This window comes from Culex pipiens, chromosome 3 (genome assembly GCF_016801865.2).
Source record: "Culex pipiens pallens isolate TS chromosome 3, TS_CPP_V2, whole genome shotgun sequence".
Classification (NCBI taxonomy): Eukaryota; Metazoa; Arthropoda; class Insecta; order Diptera; family Culicidae; genus Culex; species Culex pipiens.
Window position 1 is genome coordinate 85,493,342 of NC_068939.1, and position 19,620 is coordinate 85,512,961.

The 19,620-nt window shown below is 35.8% G+C and overlaps 1 protein-coding gene across 2 annotated transcripts in view; it reads left to right on the forward strand.

The window, feature by feature from the left end:
* Positions 1–10,724, forward strand: part of LOC120418680 (F-box/WD repeat-containing protein 7) — a 48,888-nt gene extending 38,164 nt beyond the window's left edge. For both annotated transcript variants that reach the window (XM_052710289.1, XM_039581136.2), the window contains exons 5-10: positions 1,364–1,885; positions 1,949–2,130; positions 2,198–2,423; positions 2,492–2,702; positions 2,772–2,943; positions 9,124–10,724. In XM_052710289.1, coding sequence (XP_052566249.1) covers positions 1,364–1,885; positions 1,949–2,130; positions 2,198–2,423; positions 2,492–2,702; positions 2,772–2,943; positions 9,124–9,235 — 1,425 coding nt within the window. In that variant the 3' untranslated portion in view covers positions 9,236–10,724. The remainder of the gene's footprint in view (positions 1–1,363; positions 1,886–1,948; positions 2,131–2,197; positions 2,424–2,491; positions 2,703–2,771; positions 2,944–9,123) is intronic.
* Positions 10,725–19,620: the final 8,896 nt, after the last annotated feature.

A 19,620-nucleotide genomic window follows, 5' to 3' on the forward strand; every position in this document is an offset into this window, starting at 1 on the left:
ATTTGAGAATTTGAGAATTAGGAATTTAGGAATTTATGAAGTTTATAATAAAAAAAAATTAAGAATAAAAAAAAACTTCGAGCATTTATAATTTATTTATTTATAGTTGAAATTTTTTAATGTTTTAAATTTAAGAATAAAAAAATAATAATTTAAAAAATTGGAATTTAGTAATTTAGGAATTTAAGAATAAAGGAATTCAAGGTTTTTCGAATGTAGAAATTTAAGGATTTTTGAATCCAGAAAATTACAAAAAAATGAATTAAGGAATTCAATAATTTGAGAGCTTATGCAAATTTAAAAAATTAAGGATTTCGAATTTTTTATTCAGGATTTTTTAAATTTCAGTGTTTTAAATTTAAGAAATTCAGTTTTTAGGATTGGTTTTGTAATTTTTTTTCAATTCTTAAATTTTTTAAATCCTAAATTTTAAAATTCAAAAAACATTCGTAATCTAGAAAAAAATGTTTTTGAACCTGGTTGTTTTTATAGTTTCCGAATTTTAAAATTGTTTTTATACTGAGATTCGCACTTTTGTTTGCATATACCAATGAAAATAAAAACAGAGTATTTGGTACGGCATGTCCACGCTTCCTCCCTCTCTTGTAGAGTCTGTTATCCCTCTACAACCTAACCCCGCATTTAGACGGGCTTCGATCTAAAAAATCGCCAAAAAACCATTTTCGACCAATTTTTGATCTTTAAAAAGCATTGGGAAGAAGAACTCTTAAATTAAGAAAATTTTAGGGTTGGATGTTTGACTTGTTTTGTGTAACTTTGGCAATGTTTTTAAAAATATCATTTTTTTAAGGGGTCAATTTGGGCTGTGTTTTTAACTAACATTTCCTATATTTTAAGAAAAAAGAAGTAGGCAGTAATTTTTGTAGTGTCTCAGATTATGCCTCTATGCATTTTTTTACAATTTAAATGATACTGGTGCCATTCTATAGCAGAAAATGTGAAAAACAAGCAAAAAATTGAAAAAGTGACTGTAAAAACGTGAAAAAATTAGATAGGCAAAATGTAATTATGTTAGGTGGTAGAATAGGCCAAATACTTCCAAAAACAAACATAAACTAAACAAGATAAATGCAAATTAAAATACTAAAAATAAAACAAGAAAAACATAAAACAAGAGAAGTAAAGTTTTTCGTAGAACAAAAGTTGCTCAAAATGACCTCCTGAACACGGGAAAAACAAAAATATTCGATTTGCTATGGAAAGCTTACCGCCAATTTCCGCGATTTTTTTTAAATATTTTTTTACGAGGAGTGACAAAGGCCATTAAAATTATGTGGGTGTTGAGGGTTCATTCTGCTATTTGGAAAAAAAATATATTCTTACTTGAACTTCTCTCCAACAGCGCTGGACCCCCGTCGAACGGCTGGTGGCGGTCGACCTTCTGATCGAGCACTGCGAACCCACCCAGGTGCGGCACATGATGAAGGTGATCGAGCCGCAGTTCCAGCGGGACTTTATCTCGTTACTGCCGAAGGAGCTTGCCCTGCAAGTACTGTCCTTCCTCGAGCCCAAGGACCTGCTCCGAGCTGCCCAAACGTGCCGCAGCTGGCGCTTCCTCGCCGACGACAACCTCCTCTGGAAGGAAAAGTGCAAGGTCGCGAACATACTGATGGAGGCGCTGGGCGTGGACCGACCGAAGCGGGGTCGCGCCGGCAACATGCCCCCCATTTCGTCCCCGTGGAAGGCGGCCTACATGCGGCAGCACATCATCGAGATGAACTGGCGCTCGCGGCCGATCCGCACCGCCAAGGTGCTCAAGGGCCACGACGACCACGTCATCACGTGCCTTCAGTTCTGCGGCAACCGGATCGTGTCCGGGTCCGACGACAACACGCTCAAAGTGTGGTCCGCCATCACCGGAAAGGTTTGTGGTTTTGAAGTTTTCATGGAAATTTTGGTTTTAACAACTTTTTTTTTTTTTTTGCAGTGCCTTCGAACGCTGGTTGGCCACACGGGCGGCGTCTGGTCGTCGCAAATGTCCGGCAACGTGATCATCTCGGGCAGTACCGATCGTACGCTCAAGGTGTGGAACGCCGACACCGGCCAGCTGCTGCACACGCTGTACGGGCACACCTCGACGGTGCGCTGTATGCATTTACACGGCAACAAGTAAGTTACTGTTACTGGGGATGTGAACCCTTCCACGAAATCTAACGTAAACTTGTTTATTTTGCAGAGTCGTCAGCGGTTCCCGGGACGCGACGCTGCGCGTCTGGGACGTCAACGAGGGCACCTGTCTGCACGTGCTCGTCGGCCACCTGGCGGCGGTGCGCTGCGTCCAGTACGACGGCCGGCTGGTGGTGTCCGGCGCGTACGACTACATGGTCAAGGTGTGGAACCCCGAGCGGCAGGAGTGTCTGCACACGCTGCAGGGCCACACCAACCGGGTCTACTCGCTGCAGGTGAGTTGTTCGCTACGATTGCTGGTGATGGGTTCTAACAAATCATCTTGTAACATTTTTGTTTTCAGTTTGACGGAATCCACGTCGTGTCGGGTTCGCTGGACACGTCGATTCGCGTGTGGGACGCGGAGACGGGCAGCTGCAAGCACGCCCTCATGGGTCACCAAAGTCTGACCTCGGGCATGGAGCTGCGCCAGAACATTCTGGTGTCCGGCAATGCGGACTCCACCGTCAAGGTGTGGGACATCATCACCGGCCAGTGCCTGCAGACGCTTTCGGGTGAGTGTCGAGAGTTCCCAAAGCTGTGGGAAGGACGGACATTTACAACCTTTTTTTTCTTTCTTGCAGGTCCCAACAAGCACCAGTCGGCGGTCACGTGTCTGCAGTTCAACTCACGCTTCGTAATCACCAGCTCGGACGACGGCACCGTCAAGCTGTGGGACGTCAAGACTGGCGAGTTCATCCGCAATCTGGTCGCGCTGGAATCGGGTGGCTCCGGCGGTGTCGTGTGGCGAATTCGGTAAGCAAATCGGCAATTTTAATACTAATAGGGTGGGAACAATTTGGGATTCTGTCCTTTTTTTTCAACGAGTTATCATGCGGAAATCTTGAGCATATTCGCTTGAAAAAAAAAATTACTATAGAATATTTAAAGTTGATATATTTTCAAACAATATTCAAACTAATAGCACTCAACTAGTTATGAGCACTGTACTTGAATTTTAATGTTCATTTCATTATCACTGGAACGCCCAACGCATGTCCAACTTACACGGACGCCCAAGCCTCCCAAAAAAGGTGGAACGGTAACTTCAACTCGCTGGTTCTCGGGCATTACTCAACCAATCGGGACGTTTCTTGTTTCCAGTGATTTGTAAGAATGTCTAGATGATCCTAAAATTTTGCAGAACTTGATTTGAACAAATCTGTAATTTCTGCGACCGAAAACATCGTTCCACCCTTTTTTAAAACGACTGCCTCCGCGGAATTTTTGGCGATTTTTTTTTACACGCGCAAAAAATAGTTGGAACAATGTTTTCGGTCGCAGAAATTACAGATTTGATCAAATTAAGTTCTGCAAAGTTCTAGAATCATCTAGACATCCTAACAAATCACTGAAAAGAAGAATCATCTTGATTGGTTGAGTTATGCCCGAGAACCATTGAGTTGAAGTTACCGTTCCAACTTTTTTGGAGCCTTGGGCGTTGGAATGTTATCTTAAGCATATTAAAAATGAAAAAGGATATTGAAGACATTACATTCCTAAGACATCTTGGTTGATTATGATGGTATGCTGCATTTGACACAAATTTTCTCAATAATTTTCATGAACTGAAATTTTTGATTCAGTTTTGGAAAAAAATATTTAAAAAAACAGTAAACAGTAAAGTACGGAGATCGGAAGGAACGCGGTCAAGAAAAGTTGCACATTCCTTTCGTGACCCCCCAAAAAAAGAGAAGTTGACAGCTCGTTTTGAGGACGGGAGAAAAAAGATATTAAAATAGGTAGGTATTCAAAAATTCAAAGTGCTTAGGTATTAAAGGCTGCCGATCCCGATGATGCTATGAGACGCGGGTTCGATTCCCGCCTTATCCACTGAGCTTCTATCGGATGGTGAAGTAAAACGTCGGTCCCGGTTTCTCCTGTCTCGTCAGAGGCGCTGGAGCAGAAATCCCACGTTAGAGGAAGGCCATGCCCCGGGGGGCGTAGTGCCAATAGTTTCGTTTCGTTTTTTAGGTATTAAAGATAATGTAACATATATTCCAAAAAAAAATGGGTCAACAAATTAACAATTCAAAAACTTAAGAACACAAAAAAAAAACAAAAATAGGAAAAAATCTATAAATATTTTTTTTAACACTAAAACTTTGATTTTGAAATTGCTGAATTCAAAACTATTTTTTTCCATTTTTCTTCAGTTCTCAGAAACCTTTGAATTCCTTTCATATTTTTTTAATTTATGGTCTCTAAATCCTTAATGTTTTAGAATTCAAAGTAAAAAAAAATCATATTTTTTCTATTTACAAATTCTTTAGTTTTCTAATTCTTGAATTTCTTAATTAATACATTTTCAATTCTTTAAATATTAAATTATTAAATTCTTAAAATACCTATTCCTAAATTCATCAATTCTTAGATAATTAATTTATTTAAAAAAAAATCAAATTCTTTTTTTTTATCCTTAAATTCTGTTAATTGTCAAATTCTTCAAATTTTAAGAATTTAAAGAATTTAAGAATTTCCCTGGGCTTTGTCATAATGAGTGTCATAGGTTTGATGCTTGTTTGGCAAAGAGTATGATTTGATTCGATGTGGAATTAAAATCGAAGTGTTCATTGCTGAAGCTTCCATTTTTACACATGGACACCACTTCATGCTGCGAGAACCCACTTTGGCGCAGTCTCAGGGCTTAATCGATGGCCGGTAAACTGTCATCGAGACAAGGAGGTTCTCCGATAGTGGAAATATCACATTTGTACAATGAACCGCTACATATGTGATTTTTCCCTATCTTAATGTGGGTGTCAGGTTAGGATGCGGGTTTTTAAAAAAATAGTTTTTGTAGTATTTAGGATTTTAACTATAAATATCAACTTTTAATACTTTGCCTTTAGTTATTTAGGGACAAAATTAGTAACAGTAAATTTAGAAATTCTATCAGAATCGGTGATTTTTATTCAAGTAGCATAAAAACCATTCTGATTTGTCAAAATTTCCGTAGAGTCTCGATCAATCAATAGTGAAATGATATCGGACTAAGTTCGTTGATCTGTTGAACTAACGGTTGTCGGATTATGATTGTATCGACTATGTTGCGAATCGAGGATCTACTGGAATTCTGACGATCAAATGGTCGTCTCTATTTCAATTCACGACTTGTAAAATATGAACTGTTATTCATTTTTTCTTTGTTTTTTTTTTAAGAAACCAGACAGGTTTTACAAGAAACGTTTTTTTGGCTATTAATTAAAATGTCGGGGATTTGAGATAAGAGTAGCTTTCGGATAGCTTGCTTTAAATCTAGTATTCAATTCAAGTTAGGTAGTTATCCGCAAATGAAAATTTGGACTTATATGAAAAATTGAACATTTTGGACTTATGAATAACACACAACTGTGCATTTATTGTAGAGTCAGATCCATACAGCGTCAGTGTTTATTTGGTCGAAGTGTACTAATTCATTGGCAGATCTGATTCTAGTTGTAATGTACGACAAGACTACTGACGGACGTGACAGGAAGAACCTGTGCGGCTGGATCACCCTCCCAAAAAAAAAAAAGAATTTAAGAATTTAAGAATTTAAGAATTTAAGAATTTAAGAATTTAAGAATTTAAGAATTTAAGAATTTAAGAATTTAAGAATTTAAGAATTTAAGAATTTAAGAATTTAAGAATTTAAGAATTTAGGAATTTAAGAATTTAAGAATTTAAGAATTTAAGAATTTAAGAATTTAAGAATTTAAGAATTTAAGAATTTAAGAATTTAAGAATTTAAGAATTTAAGAATTTAAGAATTTAAGAATTTAAGAATTTAAGAATTTAAGAATTTAAGAATTTAAGAATTTAAGAATTTAAGAATTTAAGAATTTAAGAATTTAAGAATTTAAGAATTTAAGAATTTAAGAATTTAAGAATTTAAGAATTTAAGAATTTAAGAATTTAAGAATTTAAGAATTTAAGAATTTAAGAATTTAAGAATTTAGGAATTTAAGAATTTAAGAATTTAAGAATTTAAGAATTTAGGAATTTAAGAATTTAAGAATTTAAGAATTTAAGAATTTAAGAATTTAGGAATTCAAGAATTTAAGAATTTAAGAATTTAAGAATTTAAGAATTTAAGAATTTAAGAATTTAAGAATTTAAGAATTTAAGAATTTAAGAATTTAAGAATTTAAGAATTTAAGAATTTAAGAATTTAAGAATTTAAGAATTTAGGAATTTAAGAATTTAAGAATTTAAGAATTTAAGAATTTAAGAATTTAAGAATTTAAGAATTTAAGAATTTAAGAATTTAAGAATTTAAGAATTTAAGAATTTAAGAATTTAAGAATTTAAGAATTTAAGAATTTAAGAATTTAAGAATTTAAGAATTTAGGAATTTAAGAATTTAAGAATTTAAGAATTTAAGAATTTAAGAATTTAAGAATTTAGGAATTCAAGAATTTAAGAATTTAAGAATTTAAGAATTTAAGAATTTAAGAATTTTAGAGCGAGTTTTTCACCAATGTGTAACAGGTCGTATCGAGGTGCTCCGATTTGGATGAAACTTTCAGCGTTTGTTTGTCTATACATGAGATGAACTCATGCCAAATATGAGCCCTCTACGACAAAGGGAAGTGGGGTAAAACGGGCACTGAAGTTTTAGGTCCAAAAAACCTAAAAAATCTTAAAATTGCTCGCATTTCCGTAAAACTCCATCAATTCCAACTCTCTTAGATGCATTCGGAAGGTCTTTTGAAGCACTTCAAAATGTGCCATAGACATCCAGGATTGGTTCGACTTTTTCTCTTAGCTTTTGCAAATTTCTGTCAAAAATGGATTTTTTTTAAACCTTAATATCTTTTTGCAACAGCCTCCAACACCCATACTCCCATAGGTCAAAAGATAGGTAATTACATGGACTATAAGCCTACGGTGTTAACTTTTTGGCCAATCGCAATTTTTCTCATAGTTTTTCGATTTTTCTAGAACAAACATTTTACAACGTTAGTTTTTGCCCTGTAGGCCAAGAAGACGGCACTTTTTGGTCTCAATTTTGTCATATTCGGAATCCTCGGACAATTTCACGTAAGTTAAAAGTATTGGAGTTGTAAATTTGATTTAAAAAATAATTAAATAAAACATTTTTGAAAAAAGAAATAGATCTTATTTACCCTGTAATCAATACGTCAAATGCTGTATCAAGTAGGCGAAAACCTGTTTTACCCCTAATCCAACAAATTGTTAAAAAATATTTTAATTCATTCTAAATGGCATTTTTTCCCATCAAATTTTCAACTCCAATACTTCTAACTTACGTGAAATTGTCCGAGGATTCCGAATATGACAAAATTGAGACCAAAAAGTGCCGTCTTCTTGGCCTACAGGGCAAAAACTAACGTTGTAAAATGTTTGTTCTAGAAAAATCGAAAAACTATGAGAAAAATTGCGATTGGCCAAAAAGTTAACACCGTAGGCTTATAGTCCATGTAATTACCTATATTTTGAGCTATAGGAGTATGAGTGTTGGAGGCTGTTGCAAAAAGATATTAAGGTTTTAAAAAAATCCATTTTTGACAGAAATTTGCAAAAGCTAAGAGAAAAAGTCGAACCAATCCTGGATGTCTATGGCACATTTTGAAGTGCTTCAAAAGACCTTCCGAATGCATCTAAGAGAGTTGGAATTGATGAAGTTTTACGGAAATGCGAGCAATTTTAAGATTTTTTAGGTTTTTTGGACCTAAAACTTCAGTGCCCGTTTTACCCCACTTCCCTTTGTCGTAGAGGGCTCATATTTGGCATGAGTTCATCTCATGTATAGACAAACAAACGCTGAAAGTTTCATCCAAATCGGAGCATCTCGATACGACCTCTAGAACAAACCGAGCAATATTTACAAATACTGCTTCTTAAGAATTTAAGAATTTAGGAATTTAAGAATTTAAGAATTTAAGAATTTAAGAATTTAAGAATTTAAGAATTTAAGAATTTAAGAATTTAAGAATTTAAGAATTTAAGAATTTAAGAATTTAAGAATTTAAGAATTTAAGAATTTAAGAATTTAAGAATTTAAGAATTTAAGAATTTAAGAATTTAAGAATTTAAGAATTTAAGAATTTAAGAATTTAAGAATTTAAGAATTTAAGAATTTAAGAATTTAAGAATTTAAGAATTTAAGAATTTAAGAATTTAAGAATTTAAGAATTTAAGAATTTAAGAATTTAAGAATTTAAGAATTTAAGAATTTATGAATTTAAGAATTTAAGAATTTAAGAATTTAAGAATTTAAGAATTTAAGAATTTAAGAATTTAAGAATTTAAGAATTTAAGAATTTAAGAATTTAAGAATTTAAGAATTTAAGAATTTAAGAATTTAAGAATTTAAGAATTTAAGAATTTAAGAATTTAAGAATTTAAGAATTTAAGAATTTAAGAATTTAAGAATTTAAGAATTTAAGAATTTAAGAATTTAAGAATTTAAGAATTTAAGAATTTAAGAATTTAAGAATTTAAGAATTTAAGAATTTAAGAATTTAAGAATTTACGAATTTAGGAATTTAGGAATTTAGGAATTTAGGAATTTAGGAATTTAGGAATTTAAGAATTTAACAATTTAAAATTTTTAAAAAATTCACGAATTTATGAATTACGAATGTAAGAATTTAAGAATTTTACAATTTTAGAGTTTTACAATTCTACAGTTTTAGAATTTTAGAATTTTACAGTTTTACAATTTTATAATTTTACAGTTTTATAATTTTAAAATTTTAGAAATTTTCAATTCTTAAATTTTCCAATTTTCCAATTTTACAGTTTTACAATTTTACAATTTTTGAAATCTACAATTTTACAATTTTAGAATTTATGAATGAAGAATTTAATATTTGGTTAAGAAATCCTTGTTATTTGAGGTTCTGGAAAAGTCGGGGCTTTGCAAATGTAATTTAAGTGGCCACCCTGCCACTGGTTTTAACGAAGACGCTTCTCTCTCTTTCGCAGGGCCAACGACACAAAACTCATCTGCGCCGTTGGATCGCGCAACGGCACGGAGGAAACCAAACTGATGGTACTCGATTTCGACGTGGAAGGTGCCTGCTTGAAATGCTCATAAGTTTGATAAGTATACTATTACCTACCGCTACTACTACTACTAAACACTAAATACTAACTGCTCTAAAAATTAAAACACGAAATCCGCCTTCGACTCCCCTCCTTCCCCCCGGAAATTTGAAACTTTTGCCCCCGAAAAAAAAACAAACAAATACGTCGATTCTAAAGAGAGCGCGGAGGACGAGAAAGGAACGGAACAAAATAAAAACTAGTTATAATTATTGCAAACAAAAACAAACACACACAAAAAAGAAGGTAACGGAATGTAATCGTAGTGATAAAGAAACAAACAAACAAAAAAAAAAGCCGAAAAAAAAGATTGAATAAGAAAGTTTTGCAGAACAAATAATATAAACCGTTACAAAAAAATGCACACAACCGACAAACAAACGCGAAACGATCAATCGAAACCGGAGAGGATATTGGACGCAGTTTTGGTTGCGATCGCCGTCCTGCCGTACTCAGAAGCGGAGAGGAGTGCTCACTTTTTTTCTTCCTCGTTGAATCTTCTTGTTTTCTTGTTGGGTTGGTTGAAATGATTGTTTTGTTTTCCTCCAATTTGTTTCTTTTATATATATTTCTATATTTTTGTGCTCTTTTCGCCTCTTGGAGAATGTTGTTTCTTTCGTAAATAGTTTTAAAAGCAAACTGTTTAACCTTCTCCCACCTGCCTTGTTTCGCTACGATTGTTGGTCACTCAGGACGAGACCGTCCGCCGAAATATCCTCTCTGCGTTGTTTCGATTCGAATCGTTTGGGCTGTTGGCGCGAGACGTAAAGTAATGAAAACAAAACAAACAATGCTTTAATCGATTAATAAACCAGCTTACGCTCTAGAGTTTAATTTGCCGTGAACAAGTAATCCTCAACATGTGTTTATTTGTTGGACTGTGTAAGAAAGGATTAATTAGGCCGATTGGAGCAGAACTAGCGAACCGTTTATCACAAGGAAACGCCCCTCAAACACACATACACACAAATAGCTGAGAATGTAGAGATCTTACTACGCAAAACAAGAGAAAATGGCAATTTTGTTTTTCGTTAGAAAAATACAAACAAAGTGTACAATTTAGTTAACGGTCCGAAACGTTCGTGCACACGTGTGTGTATAGGTTCCAATTGATCTTTTGTTTTATTTAAGTTTTTGTACCGTTTGAAAGAACTTTAATTCTCACTAGCAAAATTATTATTTTTAGGTTGTATTTGATTATTGCTAAAACGAAACATGCTTTGGAAGTTTCCCTCTTTATTTCCGTTGTTGATATTAGATTTTCCAACCTTTTTTTCGCCACACAAAAAAAAACATTAAACCGCAGTCTCAGAAAGGAAGAAAATTAAACCGCTAACCGCTAAACCCCTACGAAACTATTAGCAAAAAAAAAAAACAAACAAATGTCGAAGAACAAACACAAAAAAAACAATAAAACAAATAACGAAAGAATAAAAAGGAACATTTTAGTATCGCATTACCAACTATCGAAGAAAAAATCATTTGTCCCTTTCTTGTTTCATTATAGAAAATTTGAGAAATTGTCCCCCACCCTACCGACGATGATGACAGCGAAAATTCTACTCTGCTTGGCATTTGGTAAGTGTATTTGCTTACAATTTTTATCAACTCTGCAGGGTGGCCACTCAAGTCGGGGAATCGGGAAAGTCGAGAAAAAGTCGGGAATTCGCCAAAATCCGCTAAAAATCGGGAAAAAGTCGGGAATTTGTGATTTTTTGTCAGAAAGTCGGGAAAAGTCGGGAATCCCAAGCGTACCTGCTTATTTTTTTCTAATTCTTGAATAATTTTGTAATATTTTGAACAATTTTCAAATTAAATTCACTCAATTCTAGATTACTTTTTCAAAACAACCAATCCGCCAAAACATTGGTACATAGGATCTTTTGAAAAATTAAGCGAGAATTCTTCTTAAGTAACTTACTTTAAATTTAAGGTTTCTTTCACTATTTCAATCCATATGATAATTGAAAGGTTTTTCAAGACATTAAAAATACTTATAAACTCTGGATGTATTTGACACAGACTTTATAATATTTTTTTATGAATCAGTGGATTTTTGATTTTTTTTTGTTTATCATTACCTCTTGTTCTTACTCTAACTTAAAACAACAACAAAGTTAATGAAAAATTAATATAAAAATTTACCCTGATTTTAACGATTATGGCTAGCGCAAGCGTACACACAAAAAATATTTCCGAATGTTACATCATTTATGATGTAACACTTTTGCACGTCGTTAATCATGTAAATTTAAATGCAATTTGATGTAAATTTGCAACAAATTGAGTTTACATGCGATTCATTTTTCCGTGTCGAGTAAATTCACATATTTTTTTCTGTGTATGATTCTGTTCGATTTAATCACATTGATTGAATATTTGATAAAAGATTCCAACTTGAGATTGGCAATGTTTTTTTGTGGTAAATATTTTTAATTGTTGAACTTAATTCATTAGGTCACTCAATTTTTTTTTTCAAATAATTCCCTTGAATTTTTGTGAGTATGTGTAAAATAAAGCTTGATTTTCAGTTATCGGAAAACTTAAATATCGAAAAAATCCATTCGATATTCGTTCTAAATGTTTTTTTTAAATTTTTCATTCAGAACGAACATCGTTTTGAAAACATAAAAAATATTGAATTTGTTAAAAAATAAATCCAACAAATTTTGGTTTAAGAGCGAGTTTTTCACCGATGTGAAACAGGTCGTATCGAGGTGCTCCGATTTGGATGAAACTTTCAGGGTTTGTTTGTCTATACATGAGATGAACTCATGCCAAATATGAGCCCTCTACGACAAAGGAAAATGGGGTAAAACGGGCATTGAAGTTTGAGGTCCAAAAAACATGACAAATCTTAAAATTGCTCGCATTTCCGTAAAACTTCATCAATTCCAACTCTCTTAGATGCATTCGAATGGTCTTTTGAAGCCCTTCAAAATGTGCTATAGACATCCAGGATTGGTTTGACTTTTTCTCATAGCTTTTGCAAATTACTGTTAAAAATTGATTTTTTTAAAACCTTAATAACTTTTTGCAACAGCCTTCAACACCCATACTCCCATAGGTCAAAAGTTAGGGAATTTCAGGAACTATAAGCCTACGGTATTAACTTTTTGGCCAATCGCAGTTTTTCTCATAGTTTTACGATTTTTCTATAACAAACATTTTACAACGTTGGTTTTTGCCCTGTAGGCTTCCATAGCGGCACTTTTTGGTCTCAATTTTGACATATTCGGAATCCTCAGGAAATTTTACATTAGATTGAGGTGTTGGAATTTTGAATTTGATTGGAAAAAATGCCATTTAGAATTAATTAAAATATTATTTAGCATTTTGTCGGATTATGGGTAAAACAGGTATTCGCCTACTTGATACAGCATTTGACGTATTGAACACAGGGTATGAAAAATCTAACTTTTTTCATAAATGTTTTATTTAATTATTTTCTTAATCAAATTCAAAATTCCAACACCTCAATCTAATGTAAAATTTCCTGAGGATTCCGAATATGTCAAAATTGAGACCAAAAAGTGCCGCTATGGAAGCCTACAGGGCAAAAACCGACGTTGTAAAATGTTTGTTATAGAAAAATCGTAAAACTATGAGAAAAACTGCGATTGGCCAAAAAGTTAATACCGTAGGCTTATAGTTCCTGAAATTCCCTAACTTTTGACCTATGGGAGTATGGGTGTTGAAGGCTGTTGCAAAAAGTTATTAAGGTTTTAAAAAAATCAATTTTTAACAGTAATTTGCAAAAGCTATGAGAAAAAGTCAAACCAATCCTGGATGTCTATAGCACATTTTGAAGGGCTTCAAAAGACCATTCGAATGCATCTAAGAGAGTTGGAATTGATGAAGTTTTACGGAAATGCGAGCAATTTTAAGATTTGTCATGTTTTTTGGACCTCAAACTTCAATGCCCGTTTTACCCCATTTTCCTTTGTCTTAGAGGGCTCATATTTGGCATGAGTTCATCTCATGTATAGACAAACAAACCCTGAAAGTTTCATCCAAATCGGAGCACCTCGATACGACCTCTAGAACAAACCGAGCAGAATCTACAAATACTGCCTCTTAAGTTATTGCAAATATGTTAAAAGATTTTTTTCTTTAAAAAATATCACATAAAGTGGTAAAATATAAAATCTTATCAAACTGTTTTTTTTTTCATTGAAAAAATTTAAACTAGACAAATCAACATAAATTCAACAAATCAATAACAAAATTCAAAAAGAAACTTTGTAAAAACATTTTTGTACGAATTCCTCGATATTTTCAAAAATATTTAAAGGATATTAACAGCAGTCATATTTTAGAATCATAATATTTTAAATTAAGTTATCTTTTCGTCATTTCCAGTTGAAACGAAGTATCAAAAACTATACTTTTGCCAATTATATTGATAATTACAAATTGAAATTATAAATATTATTGAGCTTTCGGTTATTTTTCAAAGACTAACTGTTTATGTTTCTAATCGGAATCAAAATAATGAGTGCTTCAATTTTTAAAGGTTTATTTTTTGGGAATTTGTTGCTAAATTTCTATTTTCCGAATTTTTCTTTTAATTCGTTTAGGTTTTTTATGGTTTATTTTGACTTTTTATGAGAAGGTTTTTTGTTTGAAAACATTCTTTAGATAAGAAATGTCTATTATTCGAGATTCTGGAAAAAGTCGGGAATTTTAAAATGGGATTTGAGTGGTCACCCTGACTCTGGGTCGATCATAAATCGAAAAAATACCATGGCAACACAGCTTGGTAGGCACGTCGTCGGATGTTTAAAAATGTGGTTTAACAAGTACTCTCCCCTCATAGAATCGTAGCTTTTTTTGGACGAAATTTGATGCAACAAATACCGGCGTATATAATAAAATAGTTTTCCTCCCTAAGCGCCGGAAATTTGTAGCGGTTGTAGGGACACTTCGCATAGACGCCCTTGCTCCCATTACATCACTGAGGGTATGGAGCGAGGAGAAATTTATAAGCATGACTCCCCAGCTGATCCTTCAAACACTTAAACTCCCATGCTCGCGAAAAAGTCGGAAGTCCAACTTTGACAAGCTGTATCTCGGCTCCCCTTAGACGGATTTTCAAAATTCAAAATGCAAAAGATGCGGACAGATGTCTAGATAATTTTCCTTTTTTGAAAAGTCAAAAAAAGATGCATTTACCCTAAGTTATGTACGAATCAATGAAACAACTTTTTTTCAAAAAAGTCGGAAGTCGATTTTGATCAGCTGTATCTTCGCTCCTTGAGGGCGGATTTTCAAAATTCAGAAAGCCAAAGATAGGGACAGATGTCCAGATGATGTTCCTTATATAAAAAGTCAAATTTAGAGCCATTTACTCTAAGTTATGGACGAACCAATAGTGAAACTTTTTTCAACTCGTTTCATACGATTTGTCTTGACAGAAGATTGAAATATTATGTGATAATATTTATTAGATTCATATCACAGTGAAAGTGTAAACTTATTCATGATACTCAAGACCAATCTTGGACCGATGTGGCCACTTTGAGACCGGTTCCAGGTTCCCCGGTGAAACCCGGAGTACGGGAACATATGGTGTTGTTCGGGGAATATTTTTTTCCTGCCAGTATGAGTATCCTAGTACAGAATTTTCGAAATCAAACTTATTCATGATACTCAAGACCAACCCTGGACCGATGTGGCCACTTTGAGACCGGTTCCAGGTTCCCCGGTGAAACCCGGAGTACGGGAACATATGGTGTTGTTCGGGGAATATTTTTTTCCTGCCAGTATGAGTATCCTAGTACAGAATTTTCGAAATCAAACTTATTCATGATACTCAAGACCAACCCTGGACCGATGTGGCCACTTTGAGACCGGTTCCAGGTTCCCCGGTGAAACCCGGAGTACGGGAACATATGGTGTTGTTCGGGGAATATTTTTTTCCTGTCGGTATGAGTATCCTAGTACAGAATTTTCGAAATCAAACTTATTCATGATACTCAAGACCAACCCTGGACCGATGTGGCCACTTTGAGACCGGTTCCAGGTTCCCCGGTGAAACCCGGAGTACGGGAACATATGGTGTTGTTCGGGGAATATCTTTTTCCTGAGTATTCTAGTACATAATTTTCGAAATCAAACTTATTCATGATACTCAAGACCAACCCTGGACCGATGTGGCCACTTTGAGACCGGTTCCAGGTTCTCCGGTGAAACCCGGAGTACGGAAACATATGGTGTTGTTCGGGGAATATTTTTTTCCTGCCAGTATGAGTATCCTAGTACATAATTTTCGAAATCAAACTTATTCATGATACTCAAGACCAACCTTGGACCGATGTGGCCACTTTGAGACCGGTTCCAGGTTCTCCGGTGAAACCCGGAGTACGGGAACATATGGTGTTGTTCGGGGAATATTTTTTTCCTGTCGGTATGAGTATCCTAGTACATAATTTTCGAAATCAAACTTATTCATGATACTCAAGACCAACCCTGGACCGATGTGGCCACTTTGAGGCCGGTTCCAGGTTCCTCGGTGAAACCCGGAGTACGGGAACATATGGTGTTGTTCGGGGAATATTTTTTTCCTGTCGGTATGAGTATCCTAGTACATAATTTTCGAAATCAAACTTATTCATGATACTCAAGACCAACCCTGGACCGATGTGGCCACTTTGAGACCGGTTCTAGGTTCCCCGGTGAAACCCGGAGTACGGGAACATATGGTGTTGTTCGGGGAATATCTTTTTCCTGAGTATTCTAGTACATAATTTTCGAAATCAAACTTATTCATGATACTCAAGACCAACCCTGGACCGATGTGGCCACTTTGAGACCGGTTCCAGGTTCCTCGGTGAAACCCGGAGTACGGGAACATATAGTGTTGTTCGGGGAATATTTTTTTCCTGTCGGTATGAGTATCCTAGTACATAATTTTCGAAATCAAACTTATTCATGATACTCAAGACCAACCCTGGACCGATGTGGCCACTTTGAGACCGGTTCCAGGTTCTCCGGTGAAACCCGGAGTACGGGAACATATGGTGTTGTTCGGGGAATATTTTTTTCCTGCCAGTATGAGTATCCCAGTACATAATTTTCGAAATCAAACTTATTCATGATACTCAAGACCAACCCTGGACCGATGTGGCCTCTTTGAGACCGGTTCCAGGTTCCCCGTTGAAACCCGGAATACGGGAACATATGGTGTTGTTCGGGGAATATTTTTTTCCTGTCGGTATGAGTATCCTAGTACAGAATTTTCGAAATCAAACTCATTCATGATACTCAAGACCAACCCTGGACCGATGTGGCCACTTTGAGACCGGTTCCAGGTTCCTCGGTGAAACCCGGAGTACGGGAACATATAGTGTTGTTCGGGGAATATTTTTTTCCTGTCGGTATGAGTATCCTAGTACATAATTTTCGAAATCAAACTTATTCATGATACTCAAGACCAACCCTGGACCGATGTGGCCACTTTGAGACCGGTTCCAGGTTCTCCGGTGAAACCCGGAGTACGGGAACATATGGTGTTGTTCGGGGAATATTTTTTTCCTGCCAGTATGAGTATCCCAGTACATAATTTTCGAAATCAAACTTATTCATGATACTCAAGACCAACCCTGGACCGATGTGGCCTCTTTGAGACCGGTTCCAGGTTCCCCGTTGAAACCCGGAATACGGGAACATATGGTGTTGTTCGGGGAATATTTTTTTCCTGTCGGTATGAGTATCCTAGTACAGAATTTTCGAAATCAAACTCATTCATGATACTCAAGACCAACCCTGGACCGATGTGGCCACTTTGAGACCGGTTCCAGGTTCCCCGGTGAAATCCGGAGTATGGGAAGAATTGGTGTTGTTCGAGTAATATATTTTTCCTGCCAGTATGAGTATCCTAGTACGAAATGTTCGAAATCAAACTCATTCATGATACTCAAGACCAATCTTGGAACGAGCTGGCCACTTTGGAATCAGTTCCAGGTTCTCCGGAGAAATCCGGAGTACGGAAAGAATTGGTGTTGTTCGGGGAATTTTTTTTTCCTGCAAGTATCCTAGTACAACATTTTCGAAATCAAACTCATCCATGATGCTCAAGACCATTCTTGGAACGATCTGGTCACTTTGGAACCGGTTCCAGGTTCCGGTCCCAAAGTGGCCAGATCGTTCGAAGAATGGTCGTCTTGAGTATCATGAATGAAATTTCTTTCTATCCTAGGATACTCATACTGTCAGAAAAAAAAATTCCCCGAACAACACCATATGTTCCCGAACTCAGGGTTTCGCCGGAGAACCTGGAACCGGTTCCAAAGTGGCCTGATCGTTCCAACCTTGGTCTTGAGTATCATGTATGAGTTTGATTTTGAAAATTCTGCACTAGGATACTCATACTGGCAGGAAAAAATATTCCCCGAATAATCTCTTATCTTCCCGTACTCCGGGTTATACCAGGGAACCTGGAACCGGTCCAAAATTGGCTACATCGGACCAGGGTTGGTCTTGAGTATCATGATTAAATTTGATTTCGAAAATTCTGTACTATGGTTCTCATACTGGCAGGAAAAAAATATTCCCCGAACAACACCATATGTTCCCGTACTCCGGGTTTCACTGTGGAACCTGGAACCGGTCTCAAAGTGGCCGCATCGGTCCAGAATTGGTCTTGAGTATCATGAATAAGTTTGATTTCGAAAATTTTGTACTAGGATACTCATACTGGCAGGAAAAAAATATTCCACGAACAACACCAATTCTTCCCGTACTCCGGATTTCTCCGGAGAACCTGGAACCGGTTCCAAAGTGGCCAGATCGTTCCAAGAGTGGTCTTGAGCATCATGGATGAGTTTGATTTCGAAAATGTTGTACTAGAATACTCATACTTGCAGGAAAAAAAATTCCCCGAACAACACCAATTCTATCCGTACTCCGGATTTCTCCGGAGAACCTGGAACCGGTTCCAAAGTGGCCAGATCGTTCCAAGATTGGTCTTGAGTATCATGAATGATTTTGATTTCGAACATTTCGTACTAGGATACTCATACTGGCAGGAAAAATATATTACTCGAACAACACCAATTCTTCCCATACTCCGGATTTCACCGGGGAACCTGGAACCGGTCTCAAAGAGGCCACATCGGTCCAGGGTTGGTCTTGAGTATCATGAATAAGTTTGATTTCGAAAAATATTTACTAGGATACTCATACCGGCAGGAAAAATATATTACTCGAACAACACCAATTCTTCCCATACTCCGGATTTCACCGAGGAACCTGGAACCGGTCTCAAAGTGGCCACATCGGTCCAGGGTTGGTCTTGAGTATCATGAATAAGTTTGATTTCGAAAATTCTGTACTAGGATACTCATACTGGCAGGAAAAAAATATTCCCCGAACAACACCATATGTTCCCGTACTCCGGGTTTCACCGGGGAACCTGGAACCGGTCTCAAAGTGGCCACATCGGTCCAGGGTTGGTCTTGAGTATCATGAATATGTTTACACTTTCACGGTGATATGAATCTAATAAATATTATCACATAATATTTCAATCTTCTGTCAAGACAAATCGTATGAAACGAGTTGAAAAAAAGTTTCTTTATTGGTTCGTCCATAACTTAGAGTAAATGGCTCTAATTTTGACTTTTCATATAAGGAACATCATCTGGACATCTGTCCCTATCTTTGGCTTTCTGAATTTTGAAAATCCGCCCTCAAGGAGCGAAGATACAGCTGATCAAAATCGACTTCCGACTTTTTTGAAAAAAAGTTGTTTCATTGATTCGTACATAACTTAGGGTAAATGCATCTTTTTTTGACTTTTCAAAAAAGGAAAATTATCTAGACATCTGTCCGCATCTTTTGCATTTTGAATTTTGAAAATCCGTCTAAGGGGAGCCGAGATACAGCTTGTCAAAGTTGGACTTCCGACTTTTTTCGCGAGCTTGGTAGTCCGCGGGATAATTTTCTTCATGGGAGTTTAAGTGTTAAAGGAGCAGGCAATCCACAACTCACAGCGAACGACTGAAAGAACACCCTACTAACAAAATCTTCAATAGTAGCTGCCTTGATCTCGTGCACTTGCGACCTGCTGAACTTCCGATATGAGCAATTCTCTACCAAAACCGGAAATGGATTTTATTTGTATTTTTTGATTTGGCTCAAACTTTGTGGGGGCCTTCCCTATGACCAAATAAGCTATTTTGTGTCATTGGTTCACCCATACAAGTCTCCATACAATTTTGGCTGCTGTCCATACAAAAATGGTATGTAAATATTCAAACAGCTGTAACTTTTGAGTGAATTTTCTGATCAATTTGGTGTCTTCGGCAAAGTTGTAGGTATTGTTGAGGACATTTGAGAAAAAAATAGGCACAGGGAAAAAATAATTTGCAGATT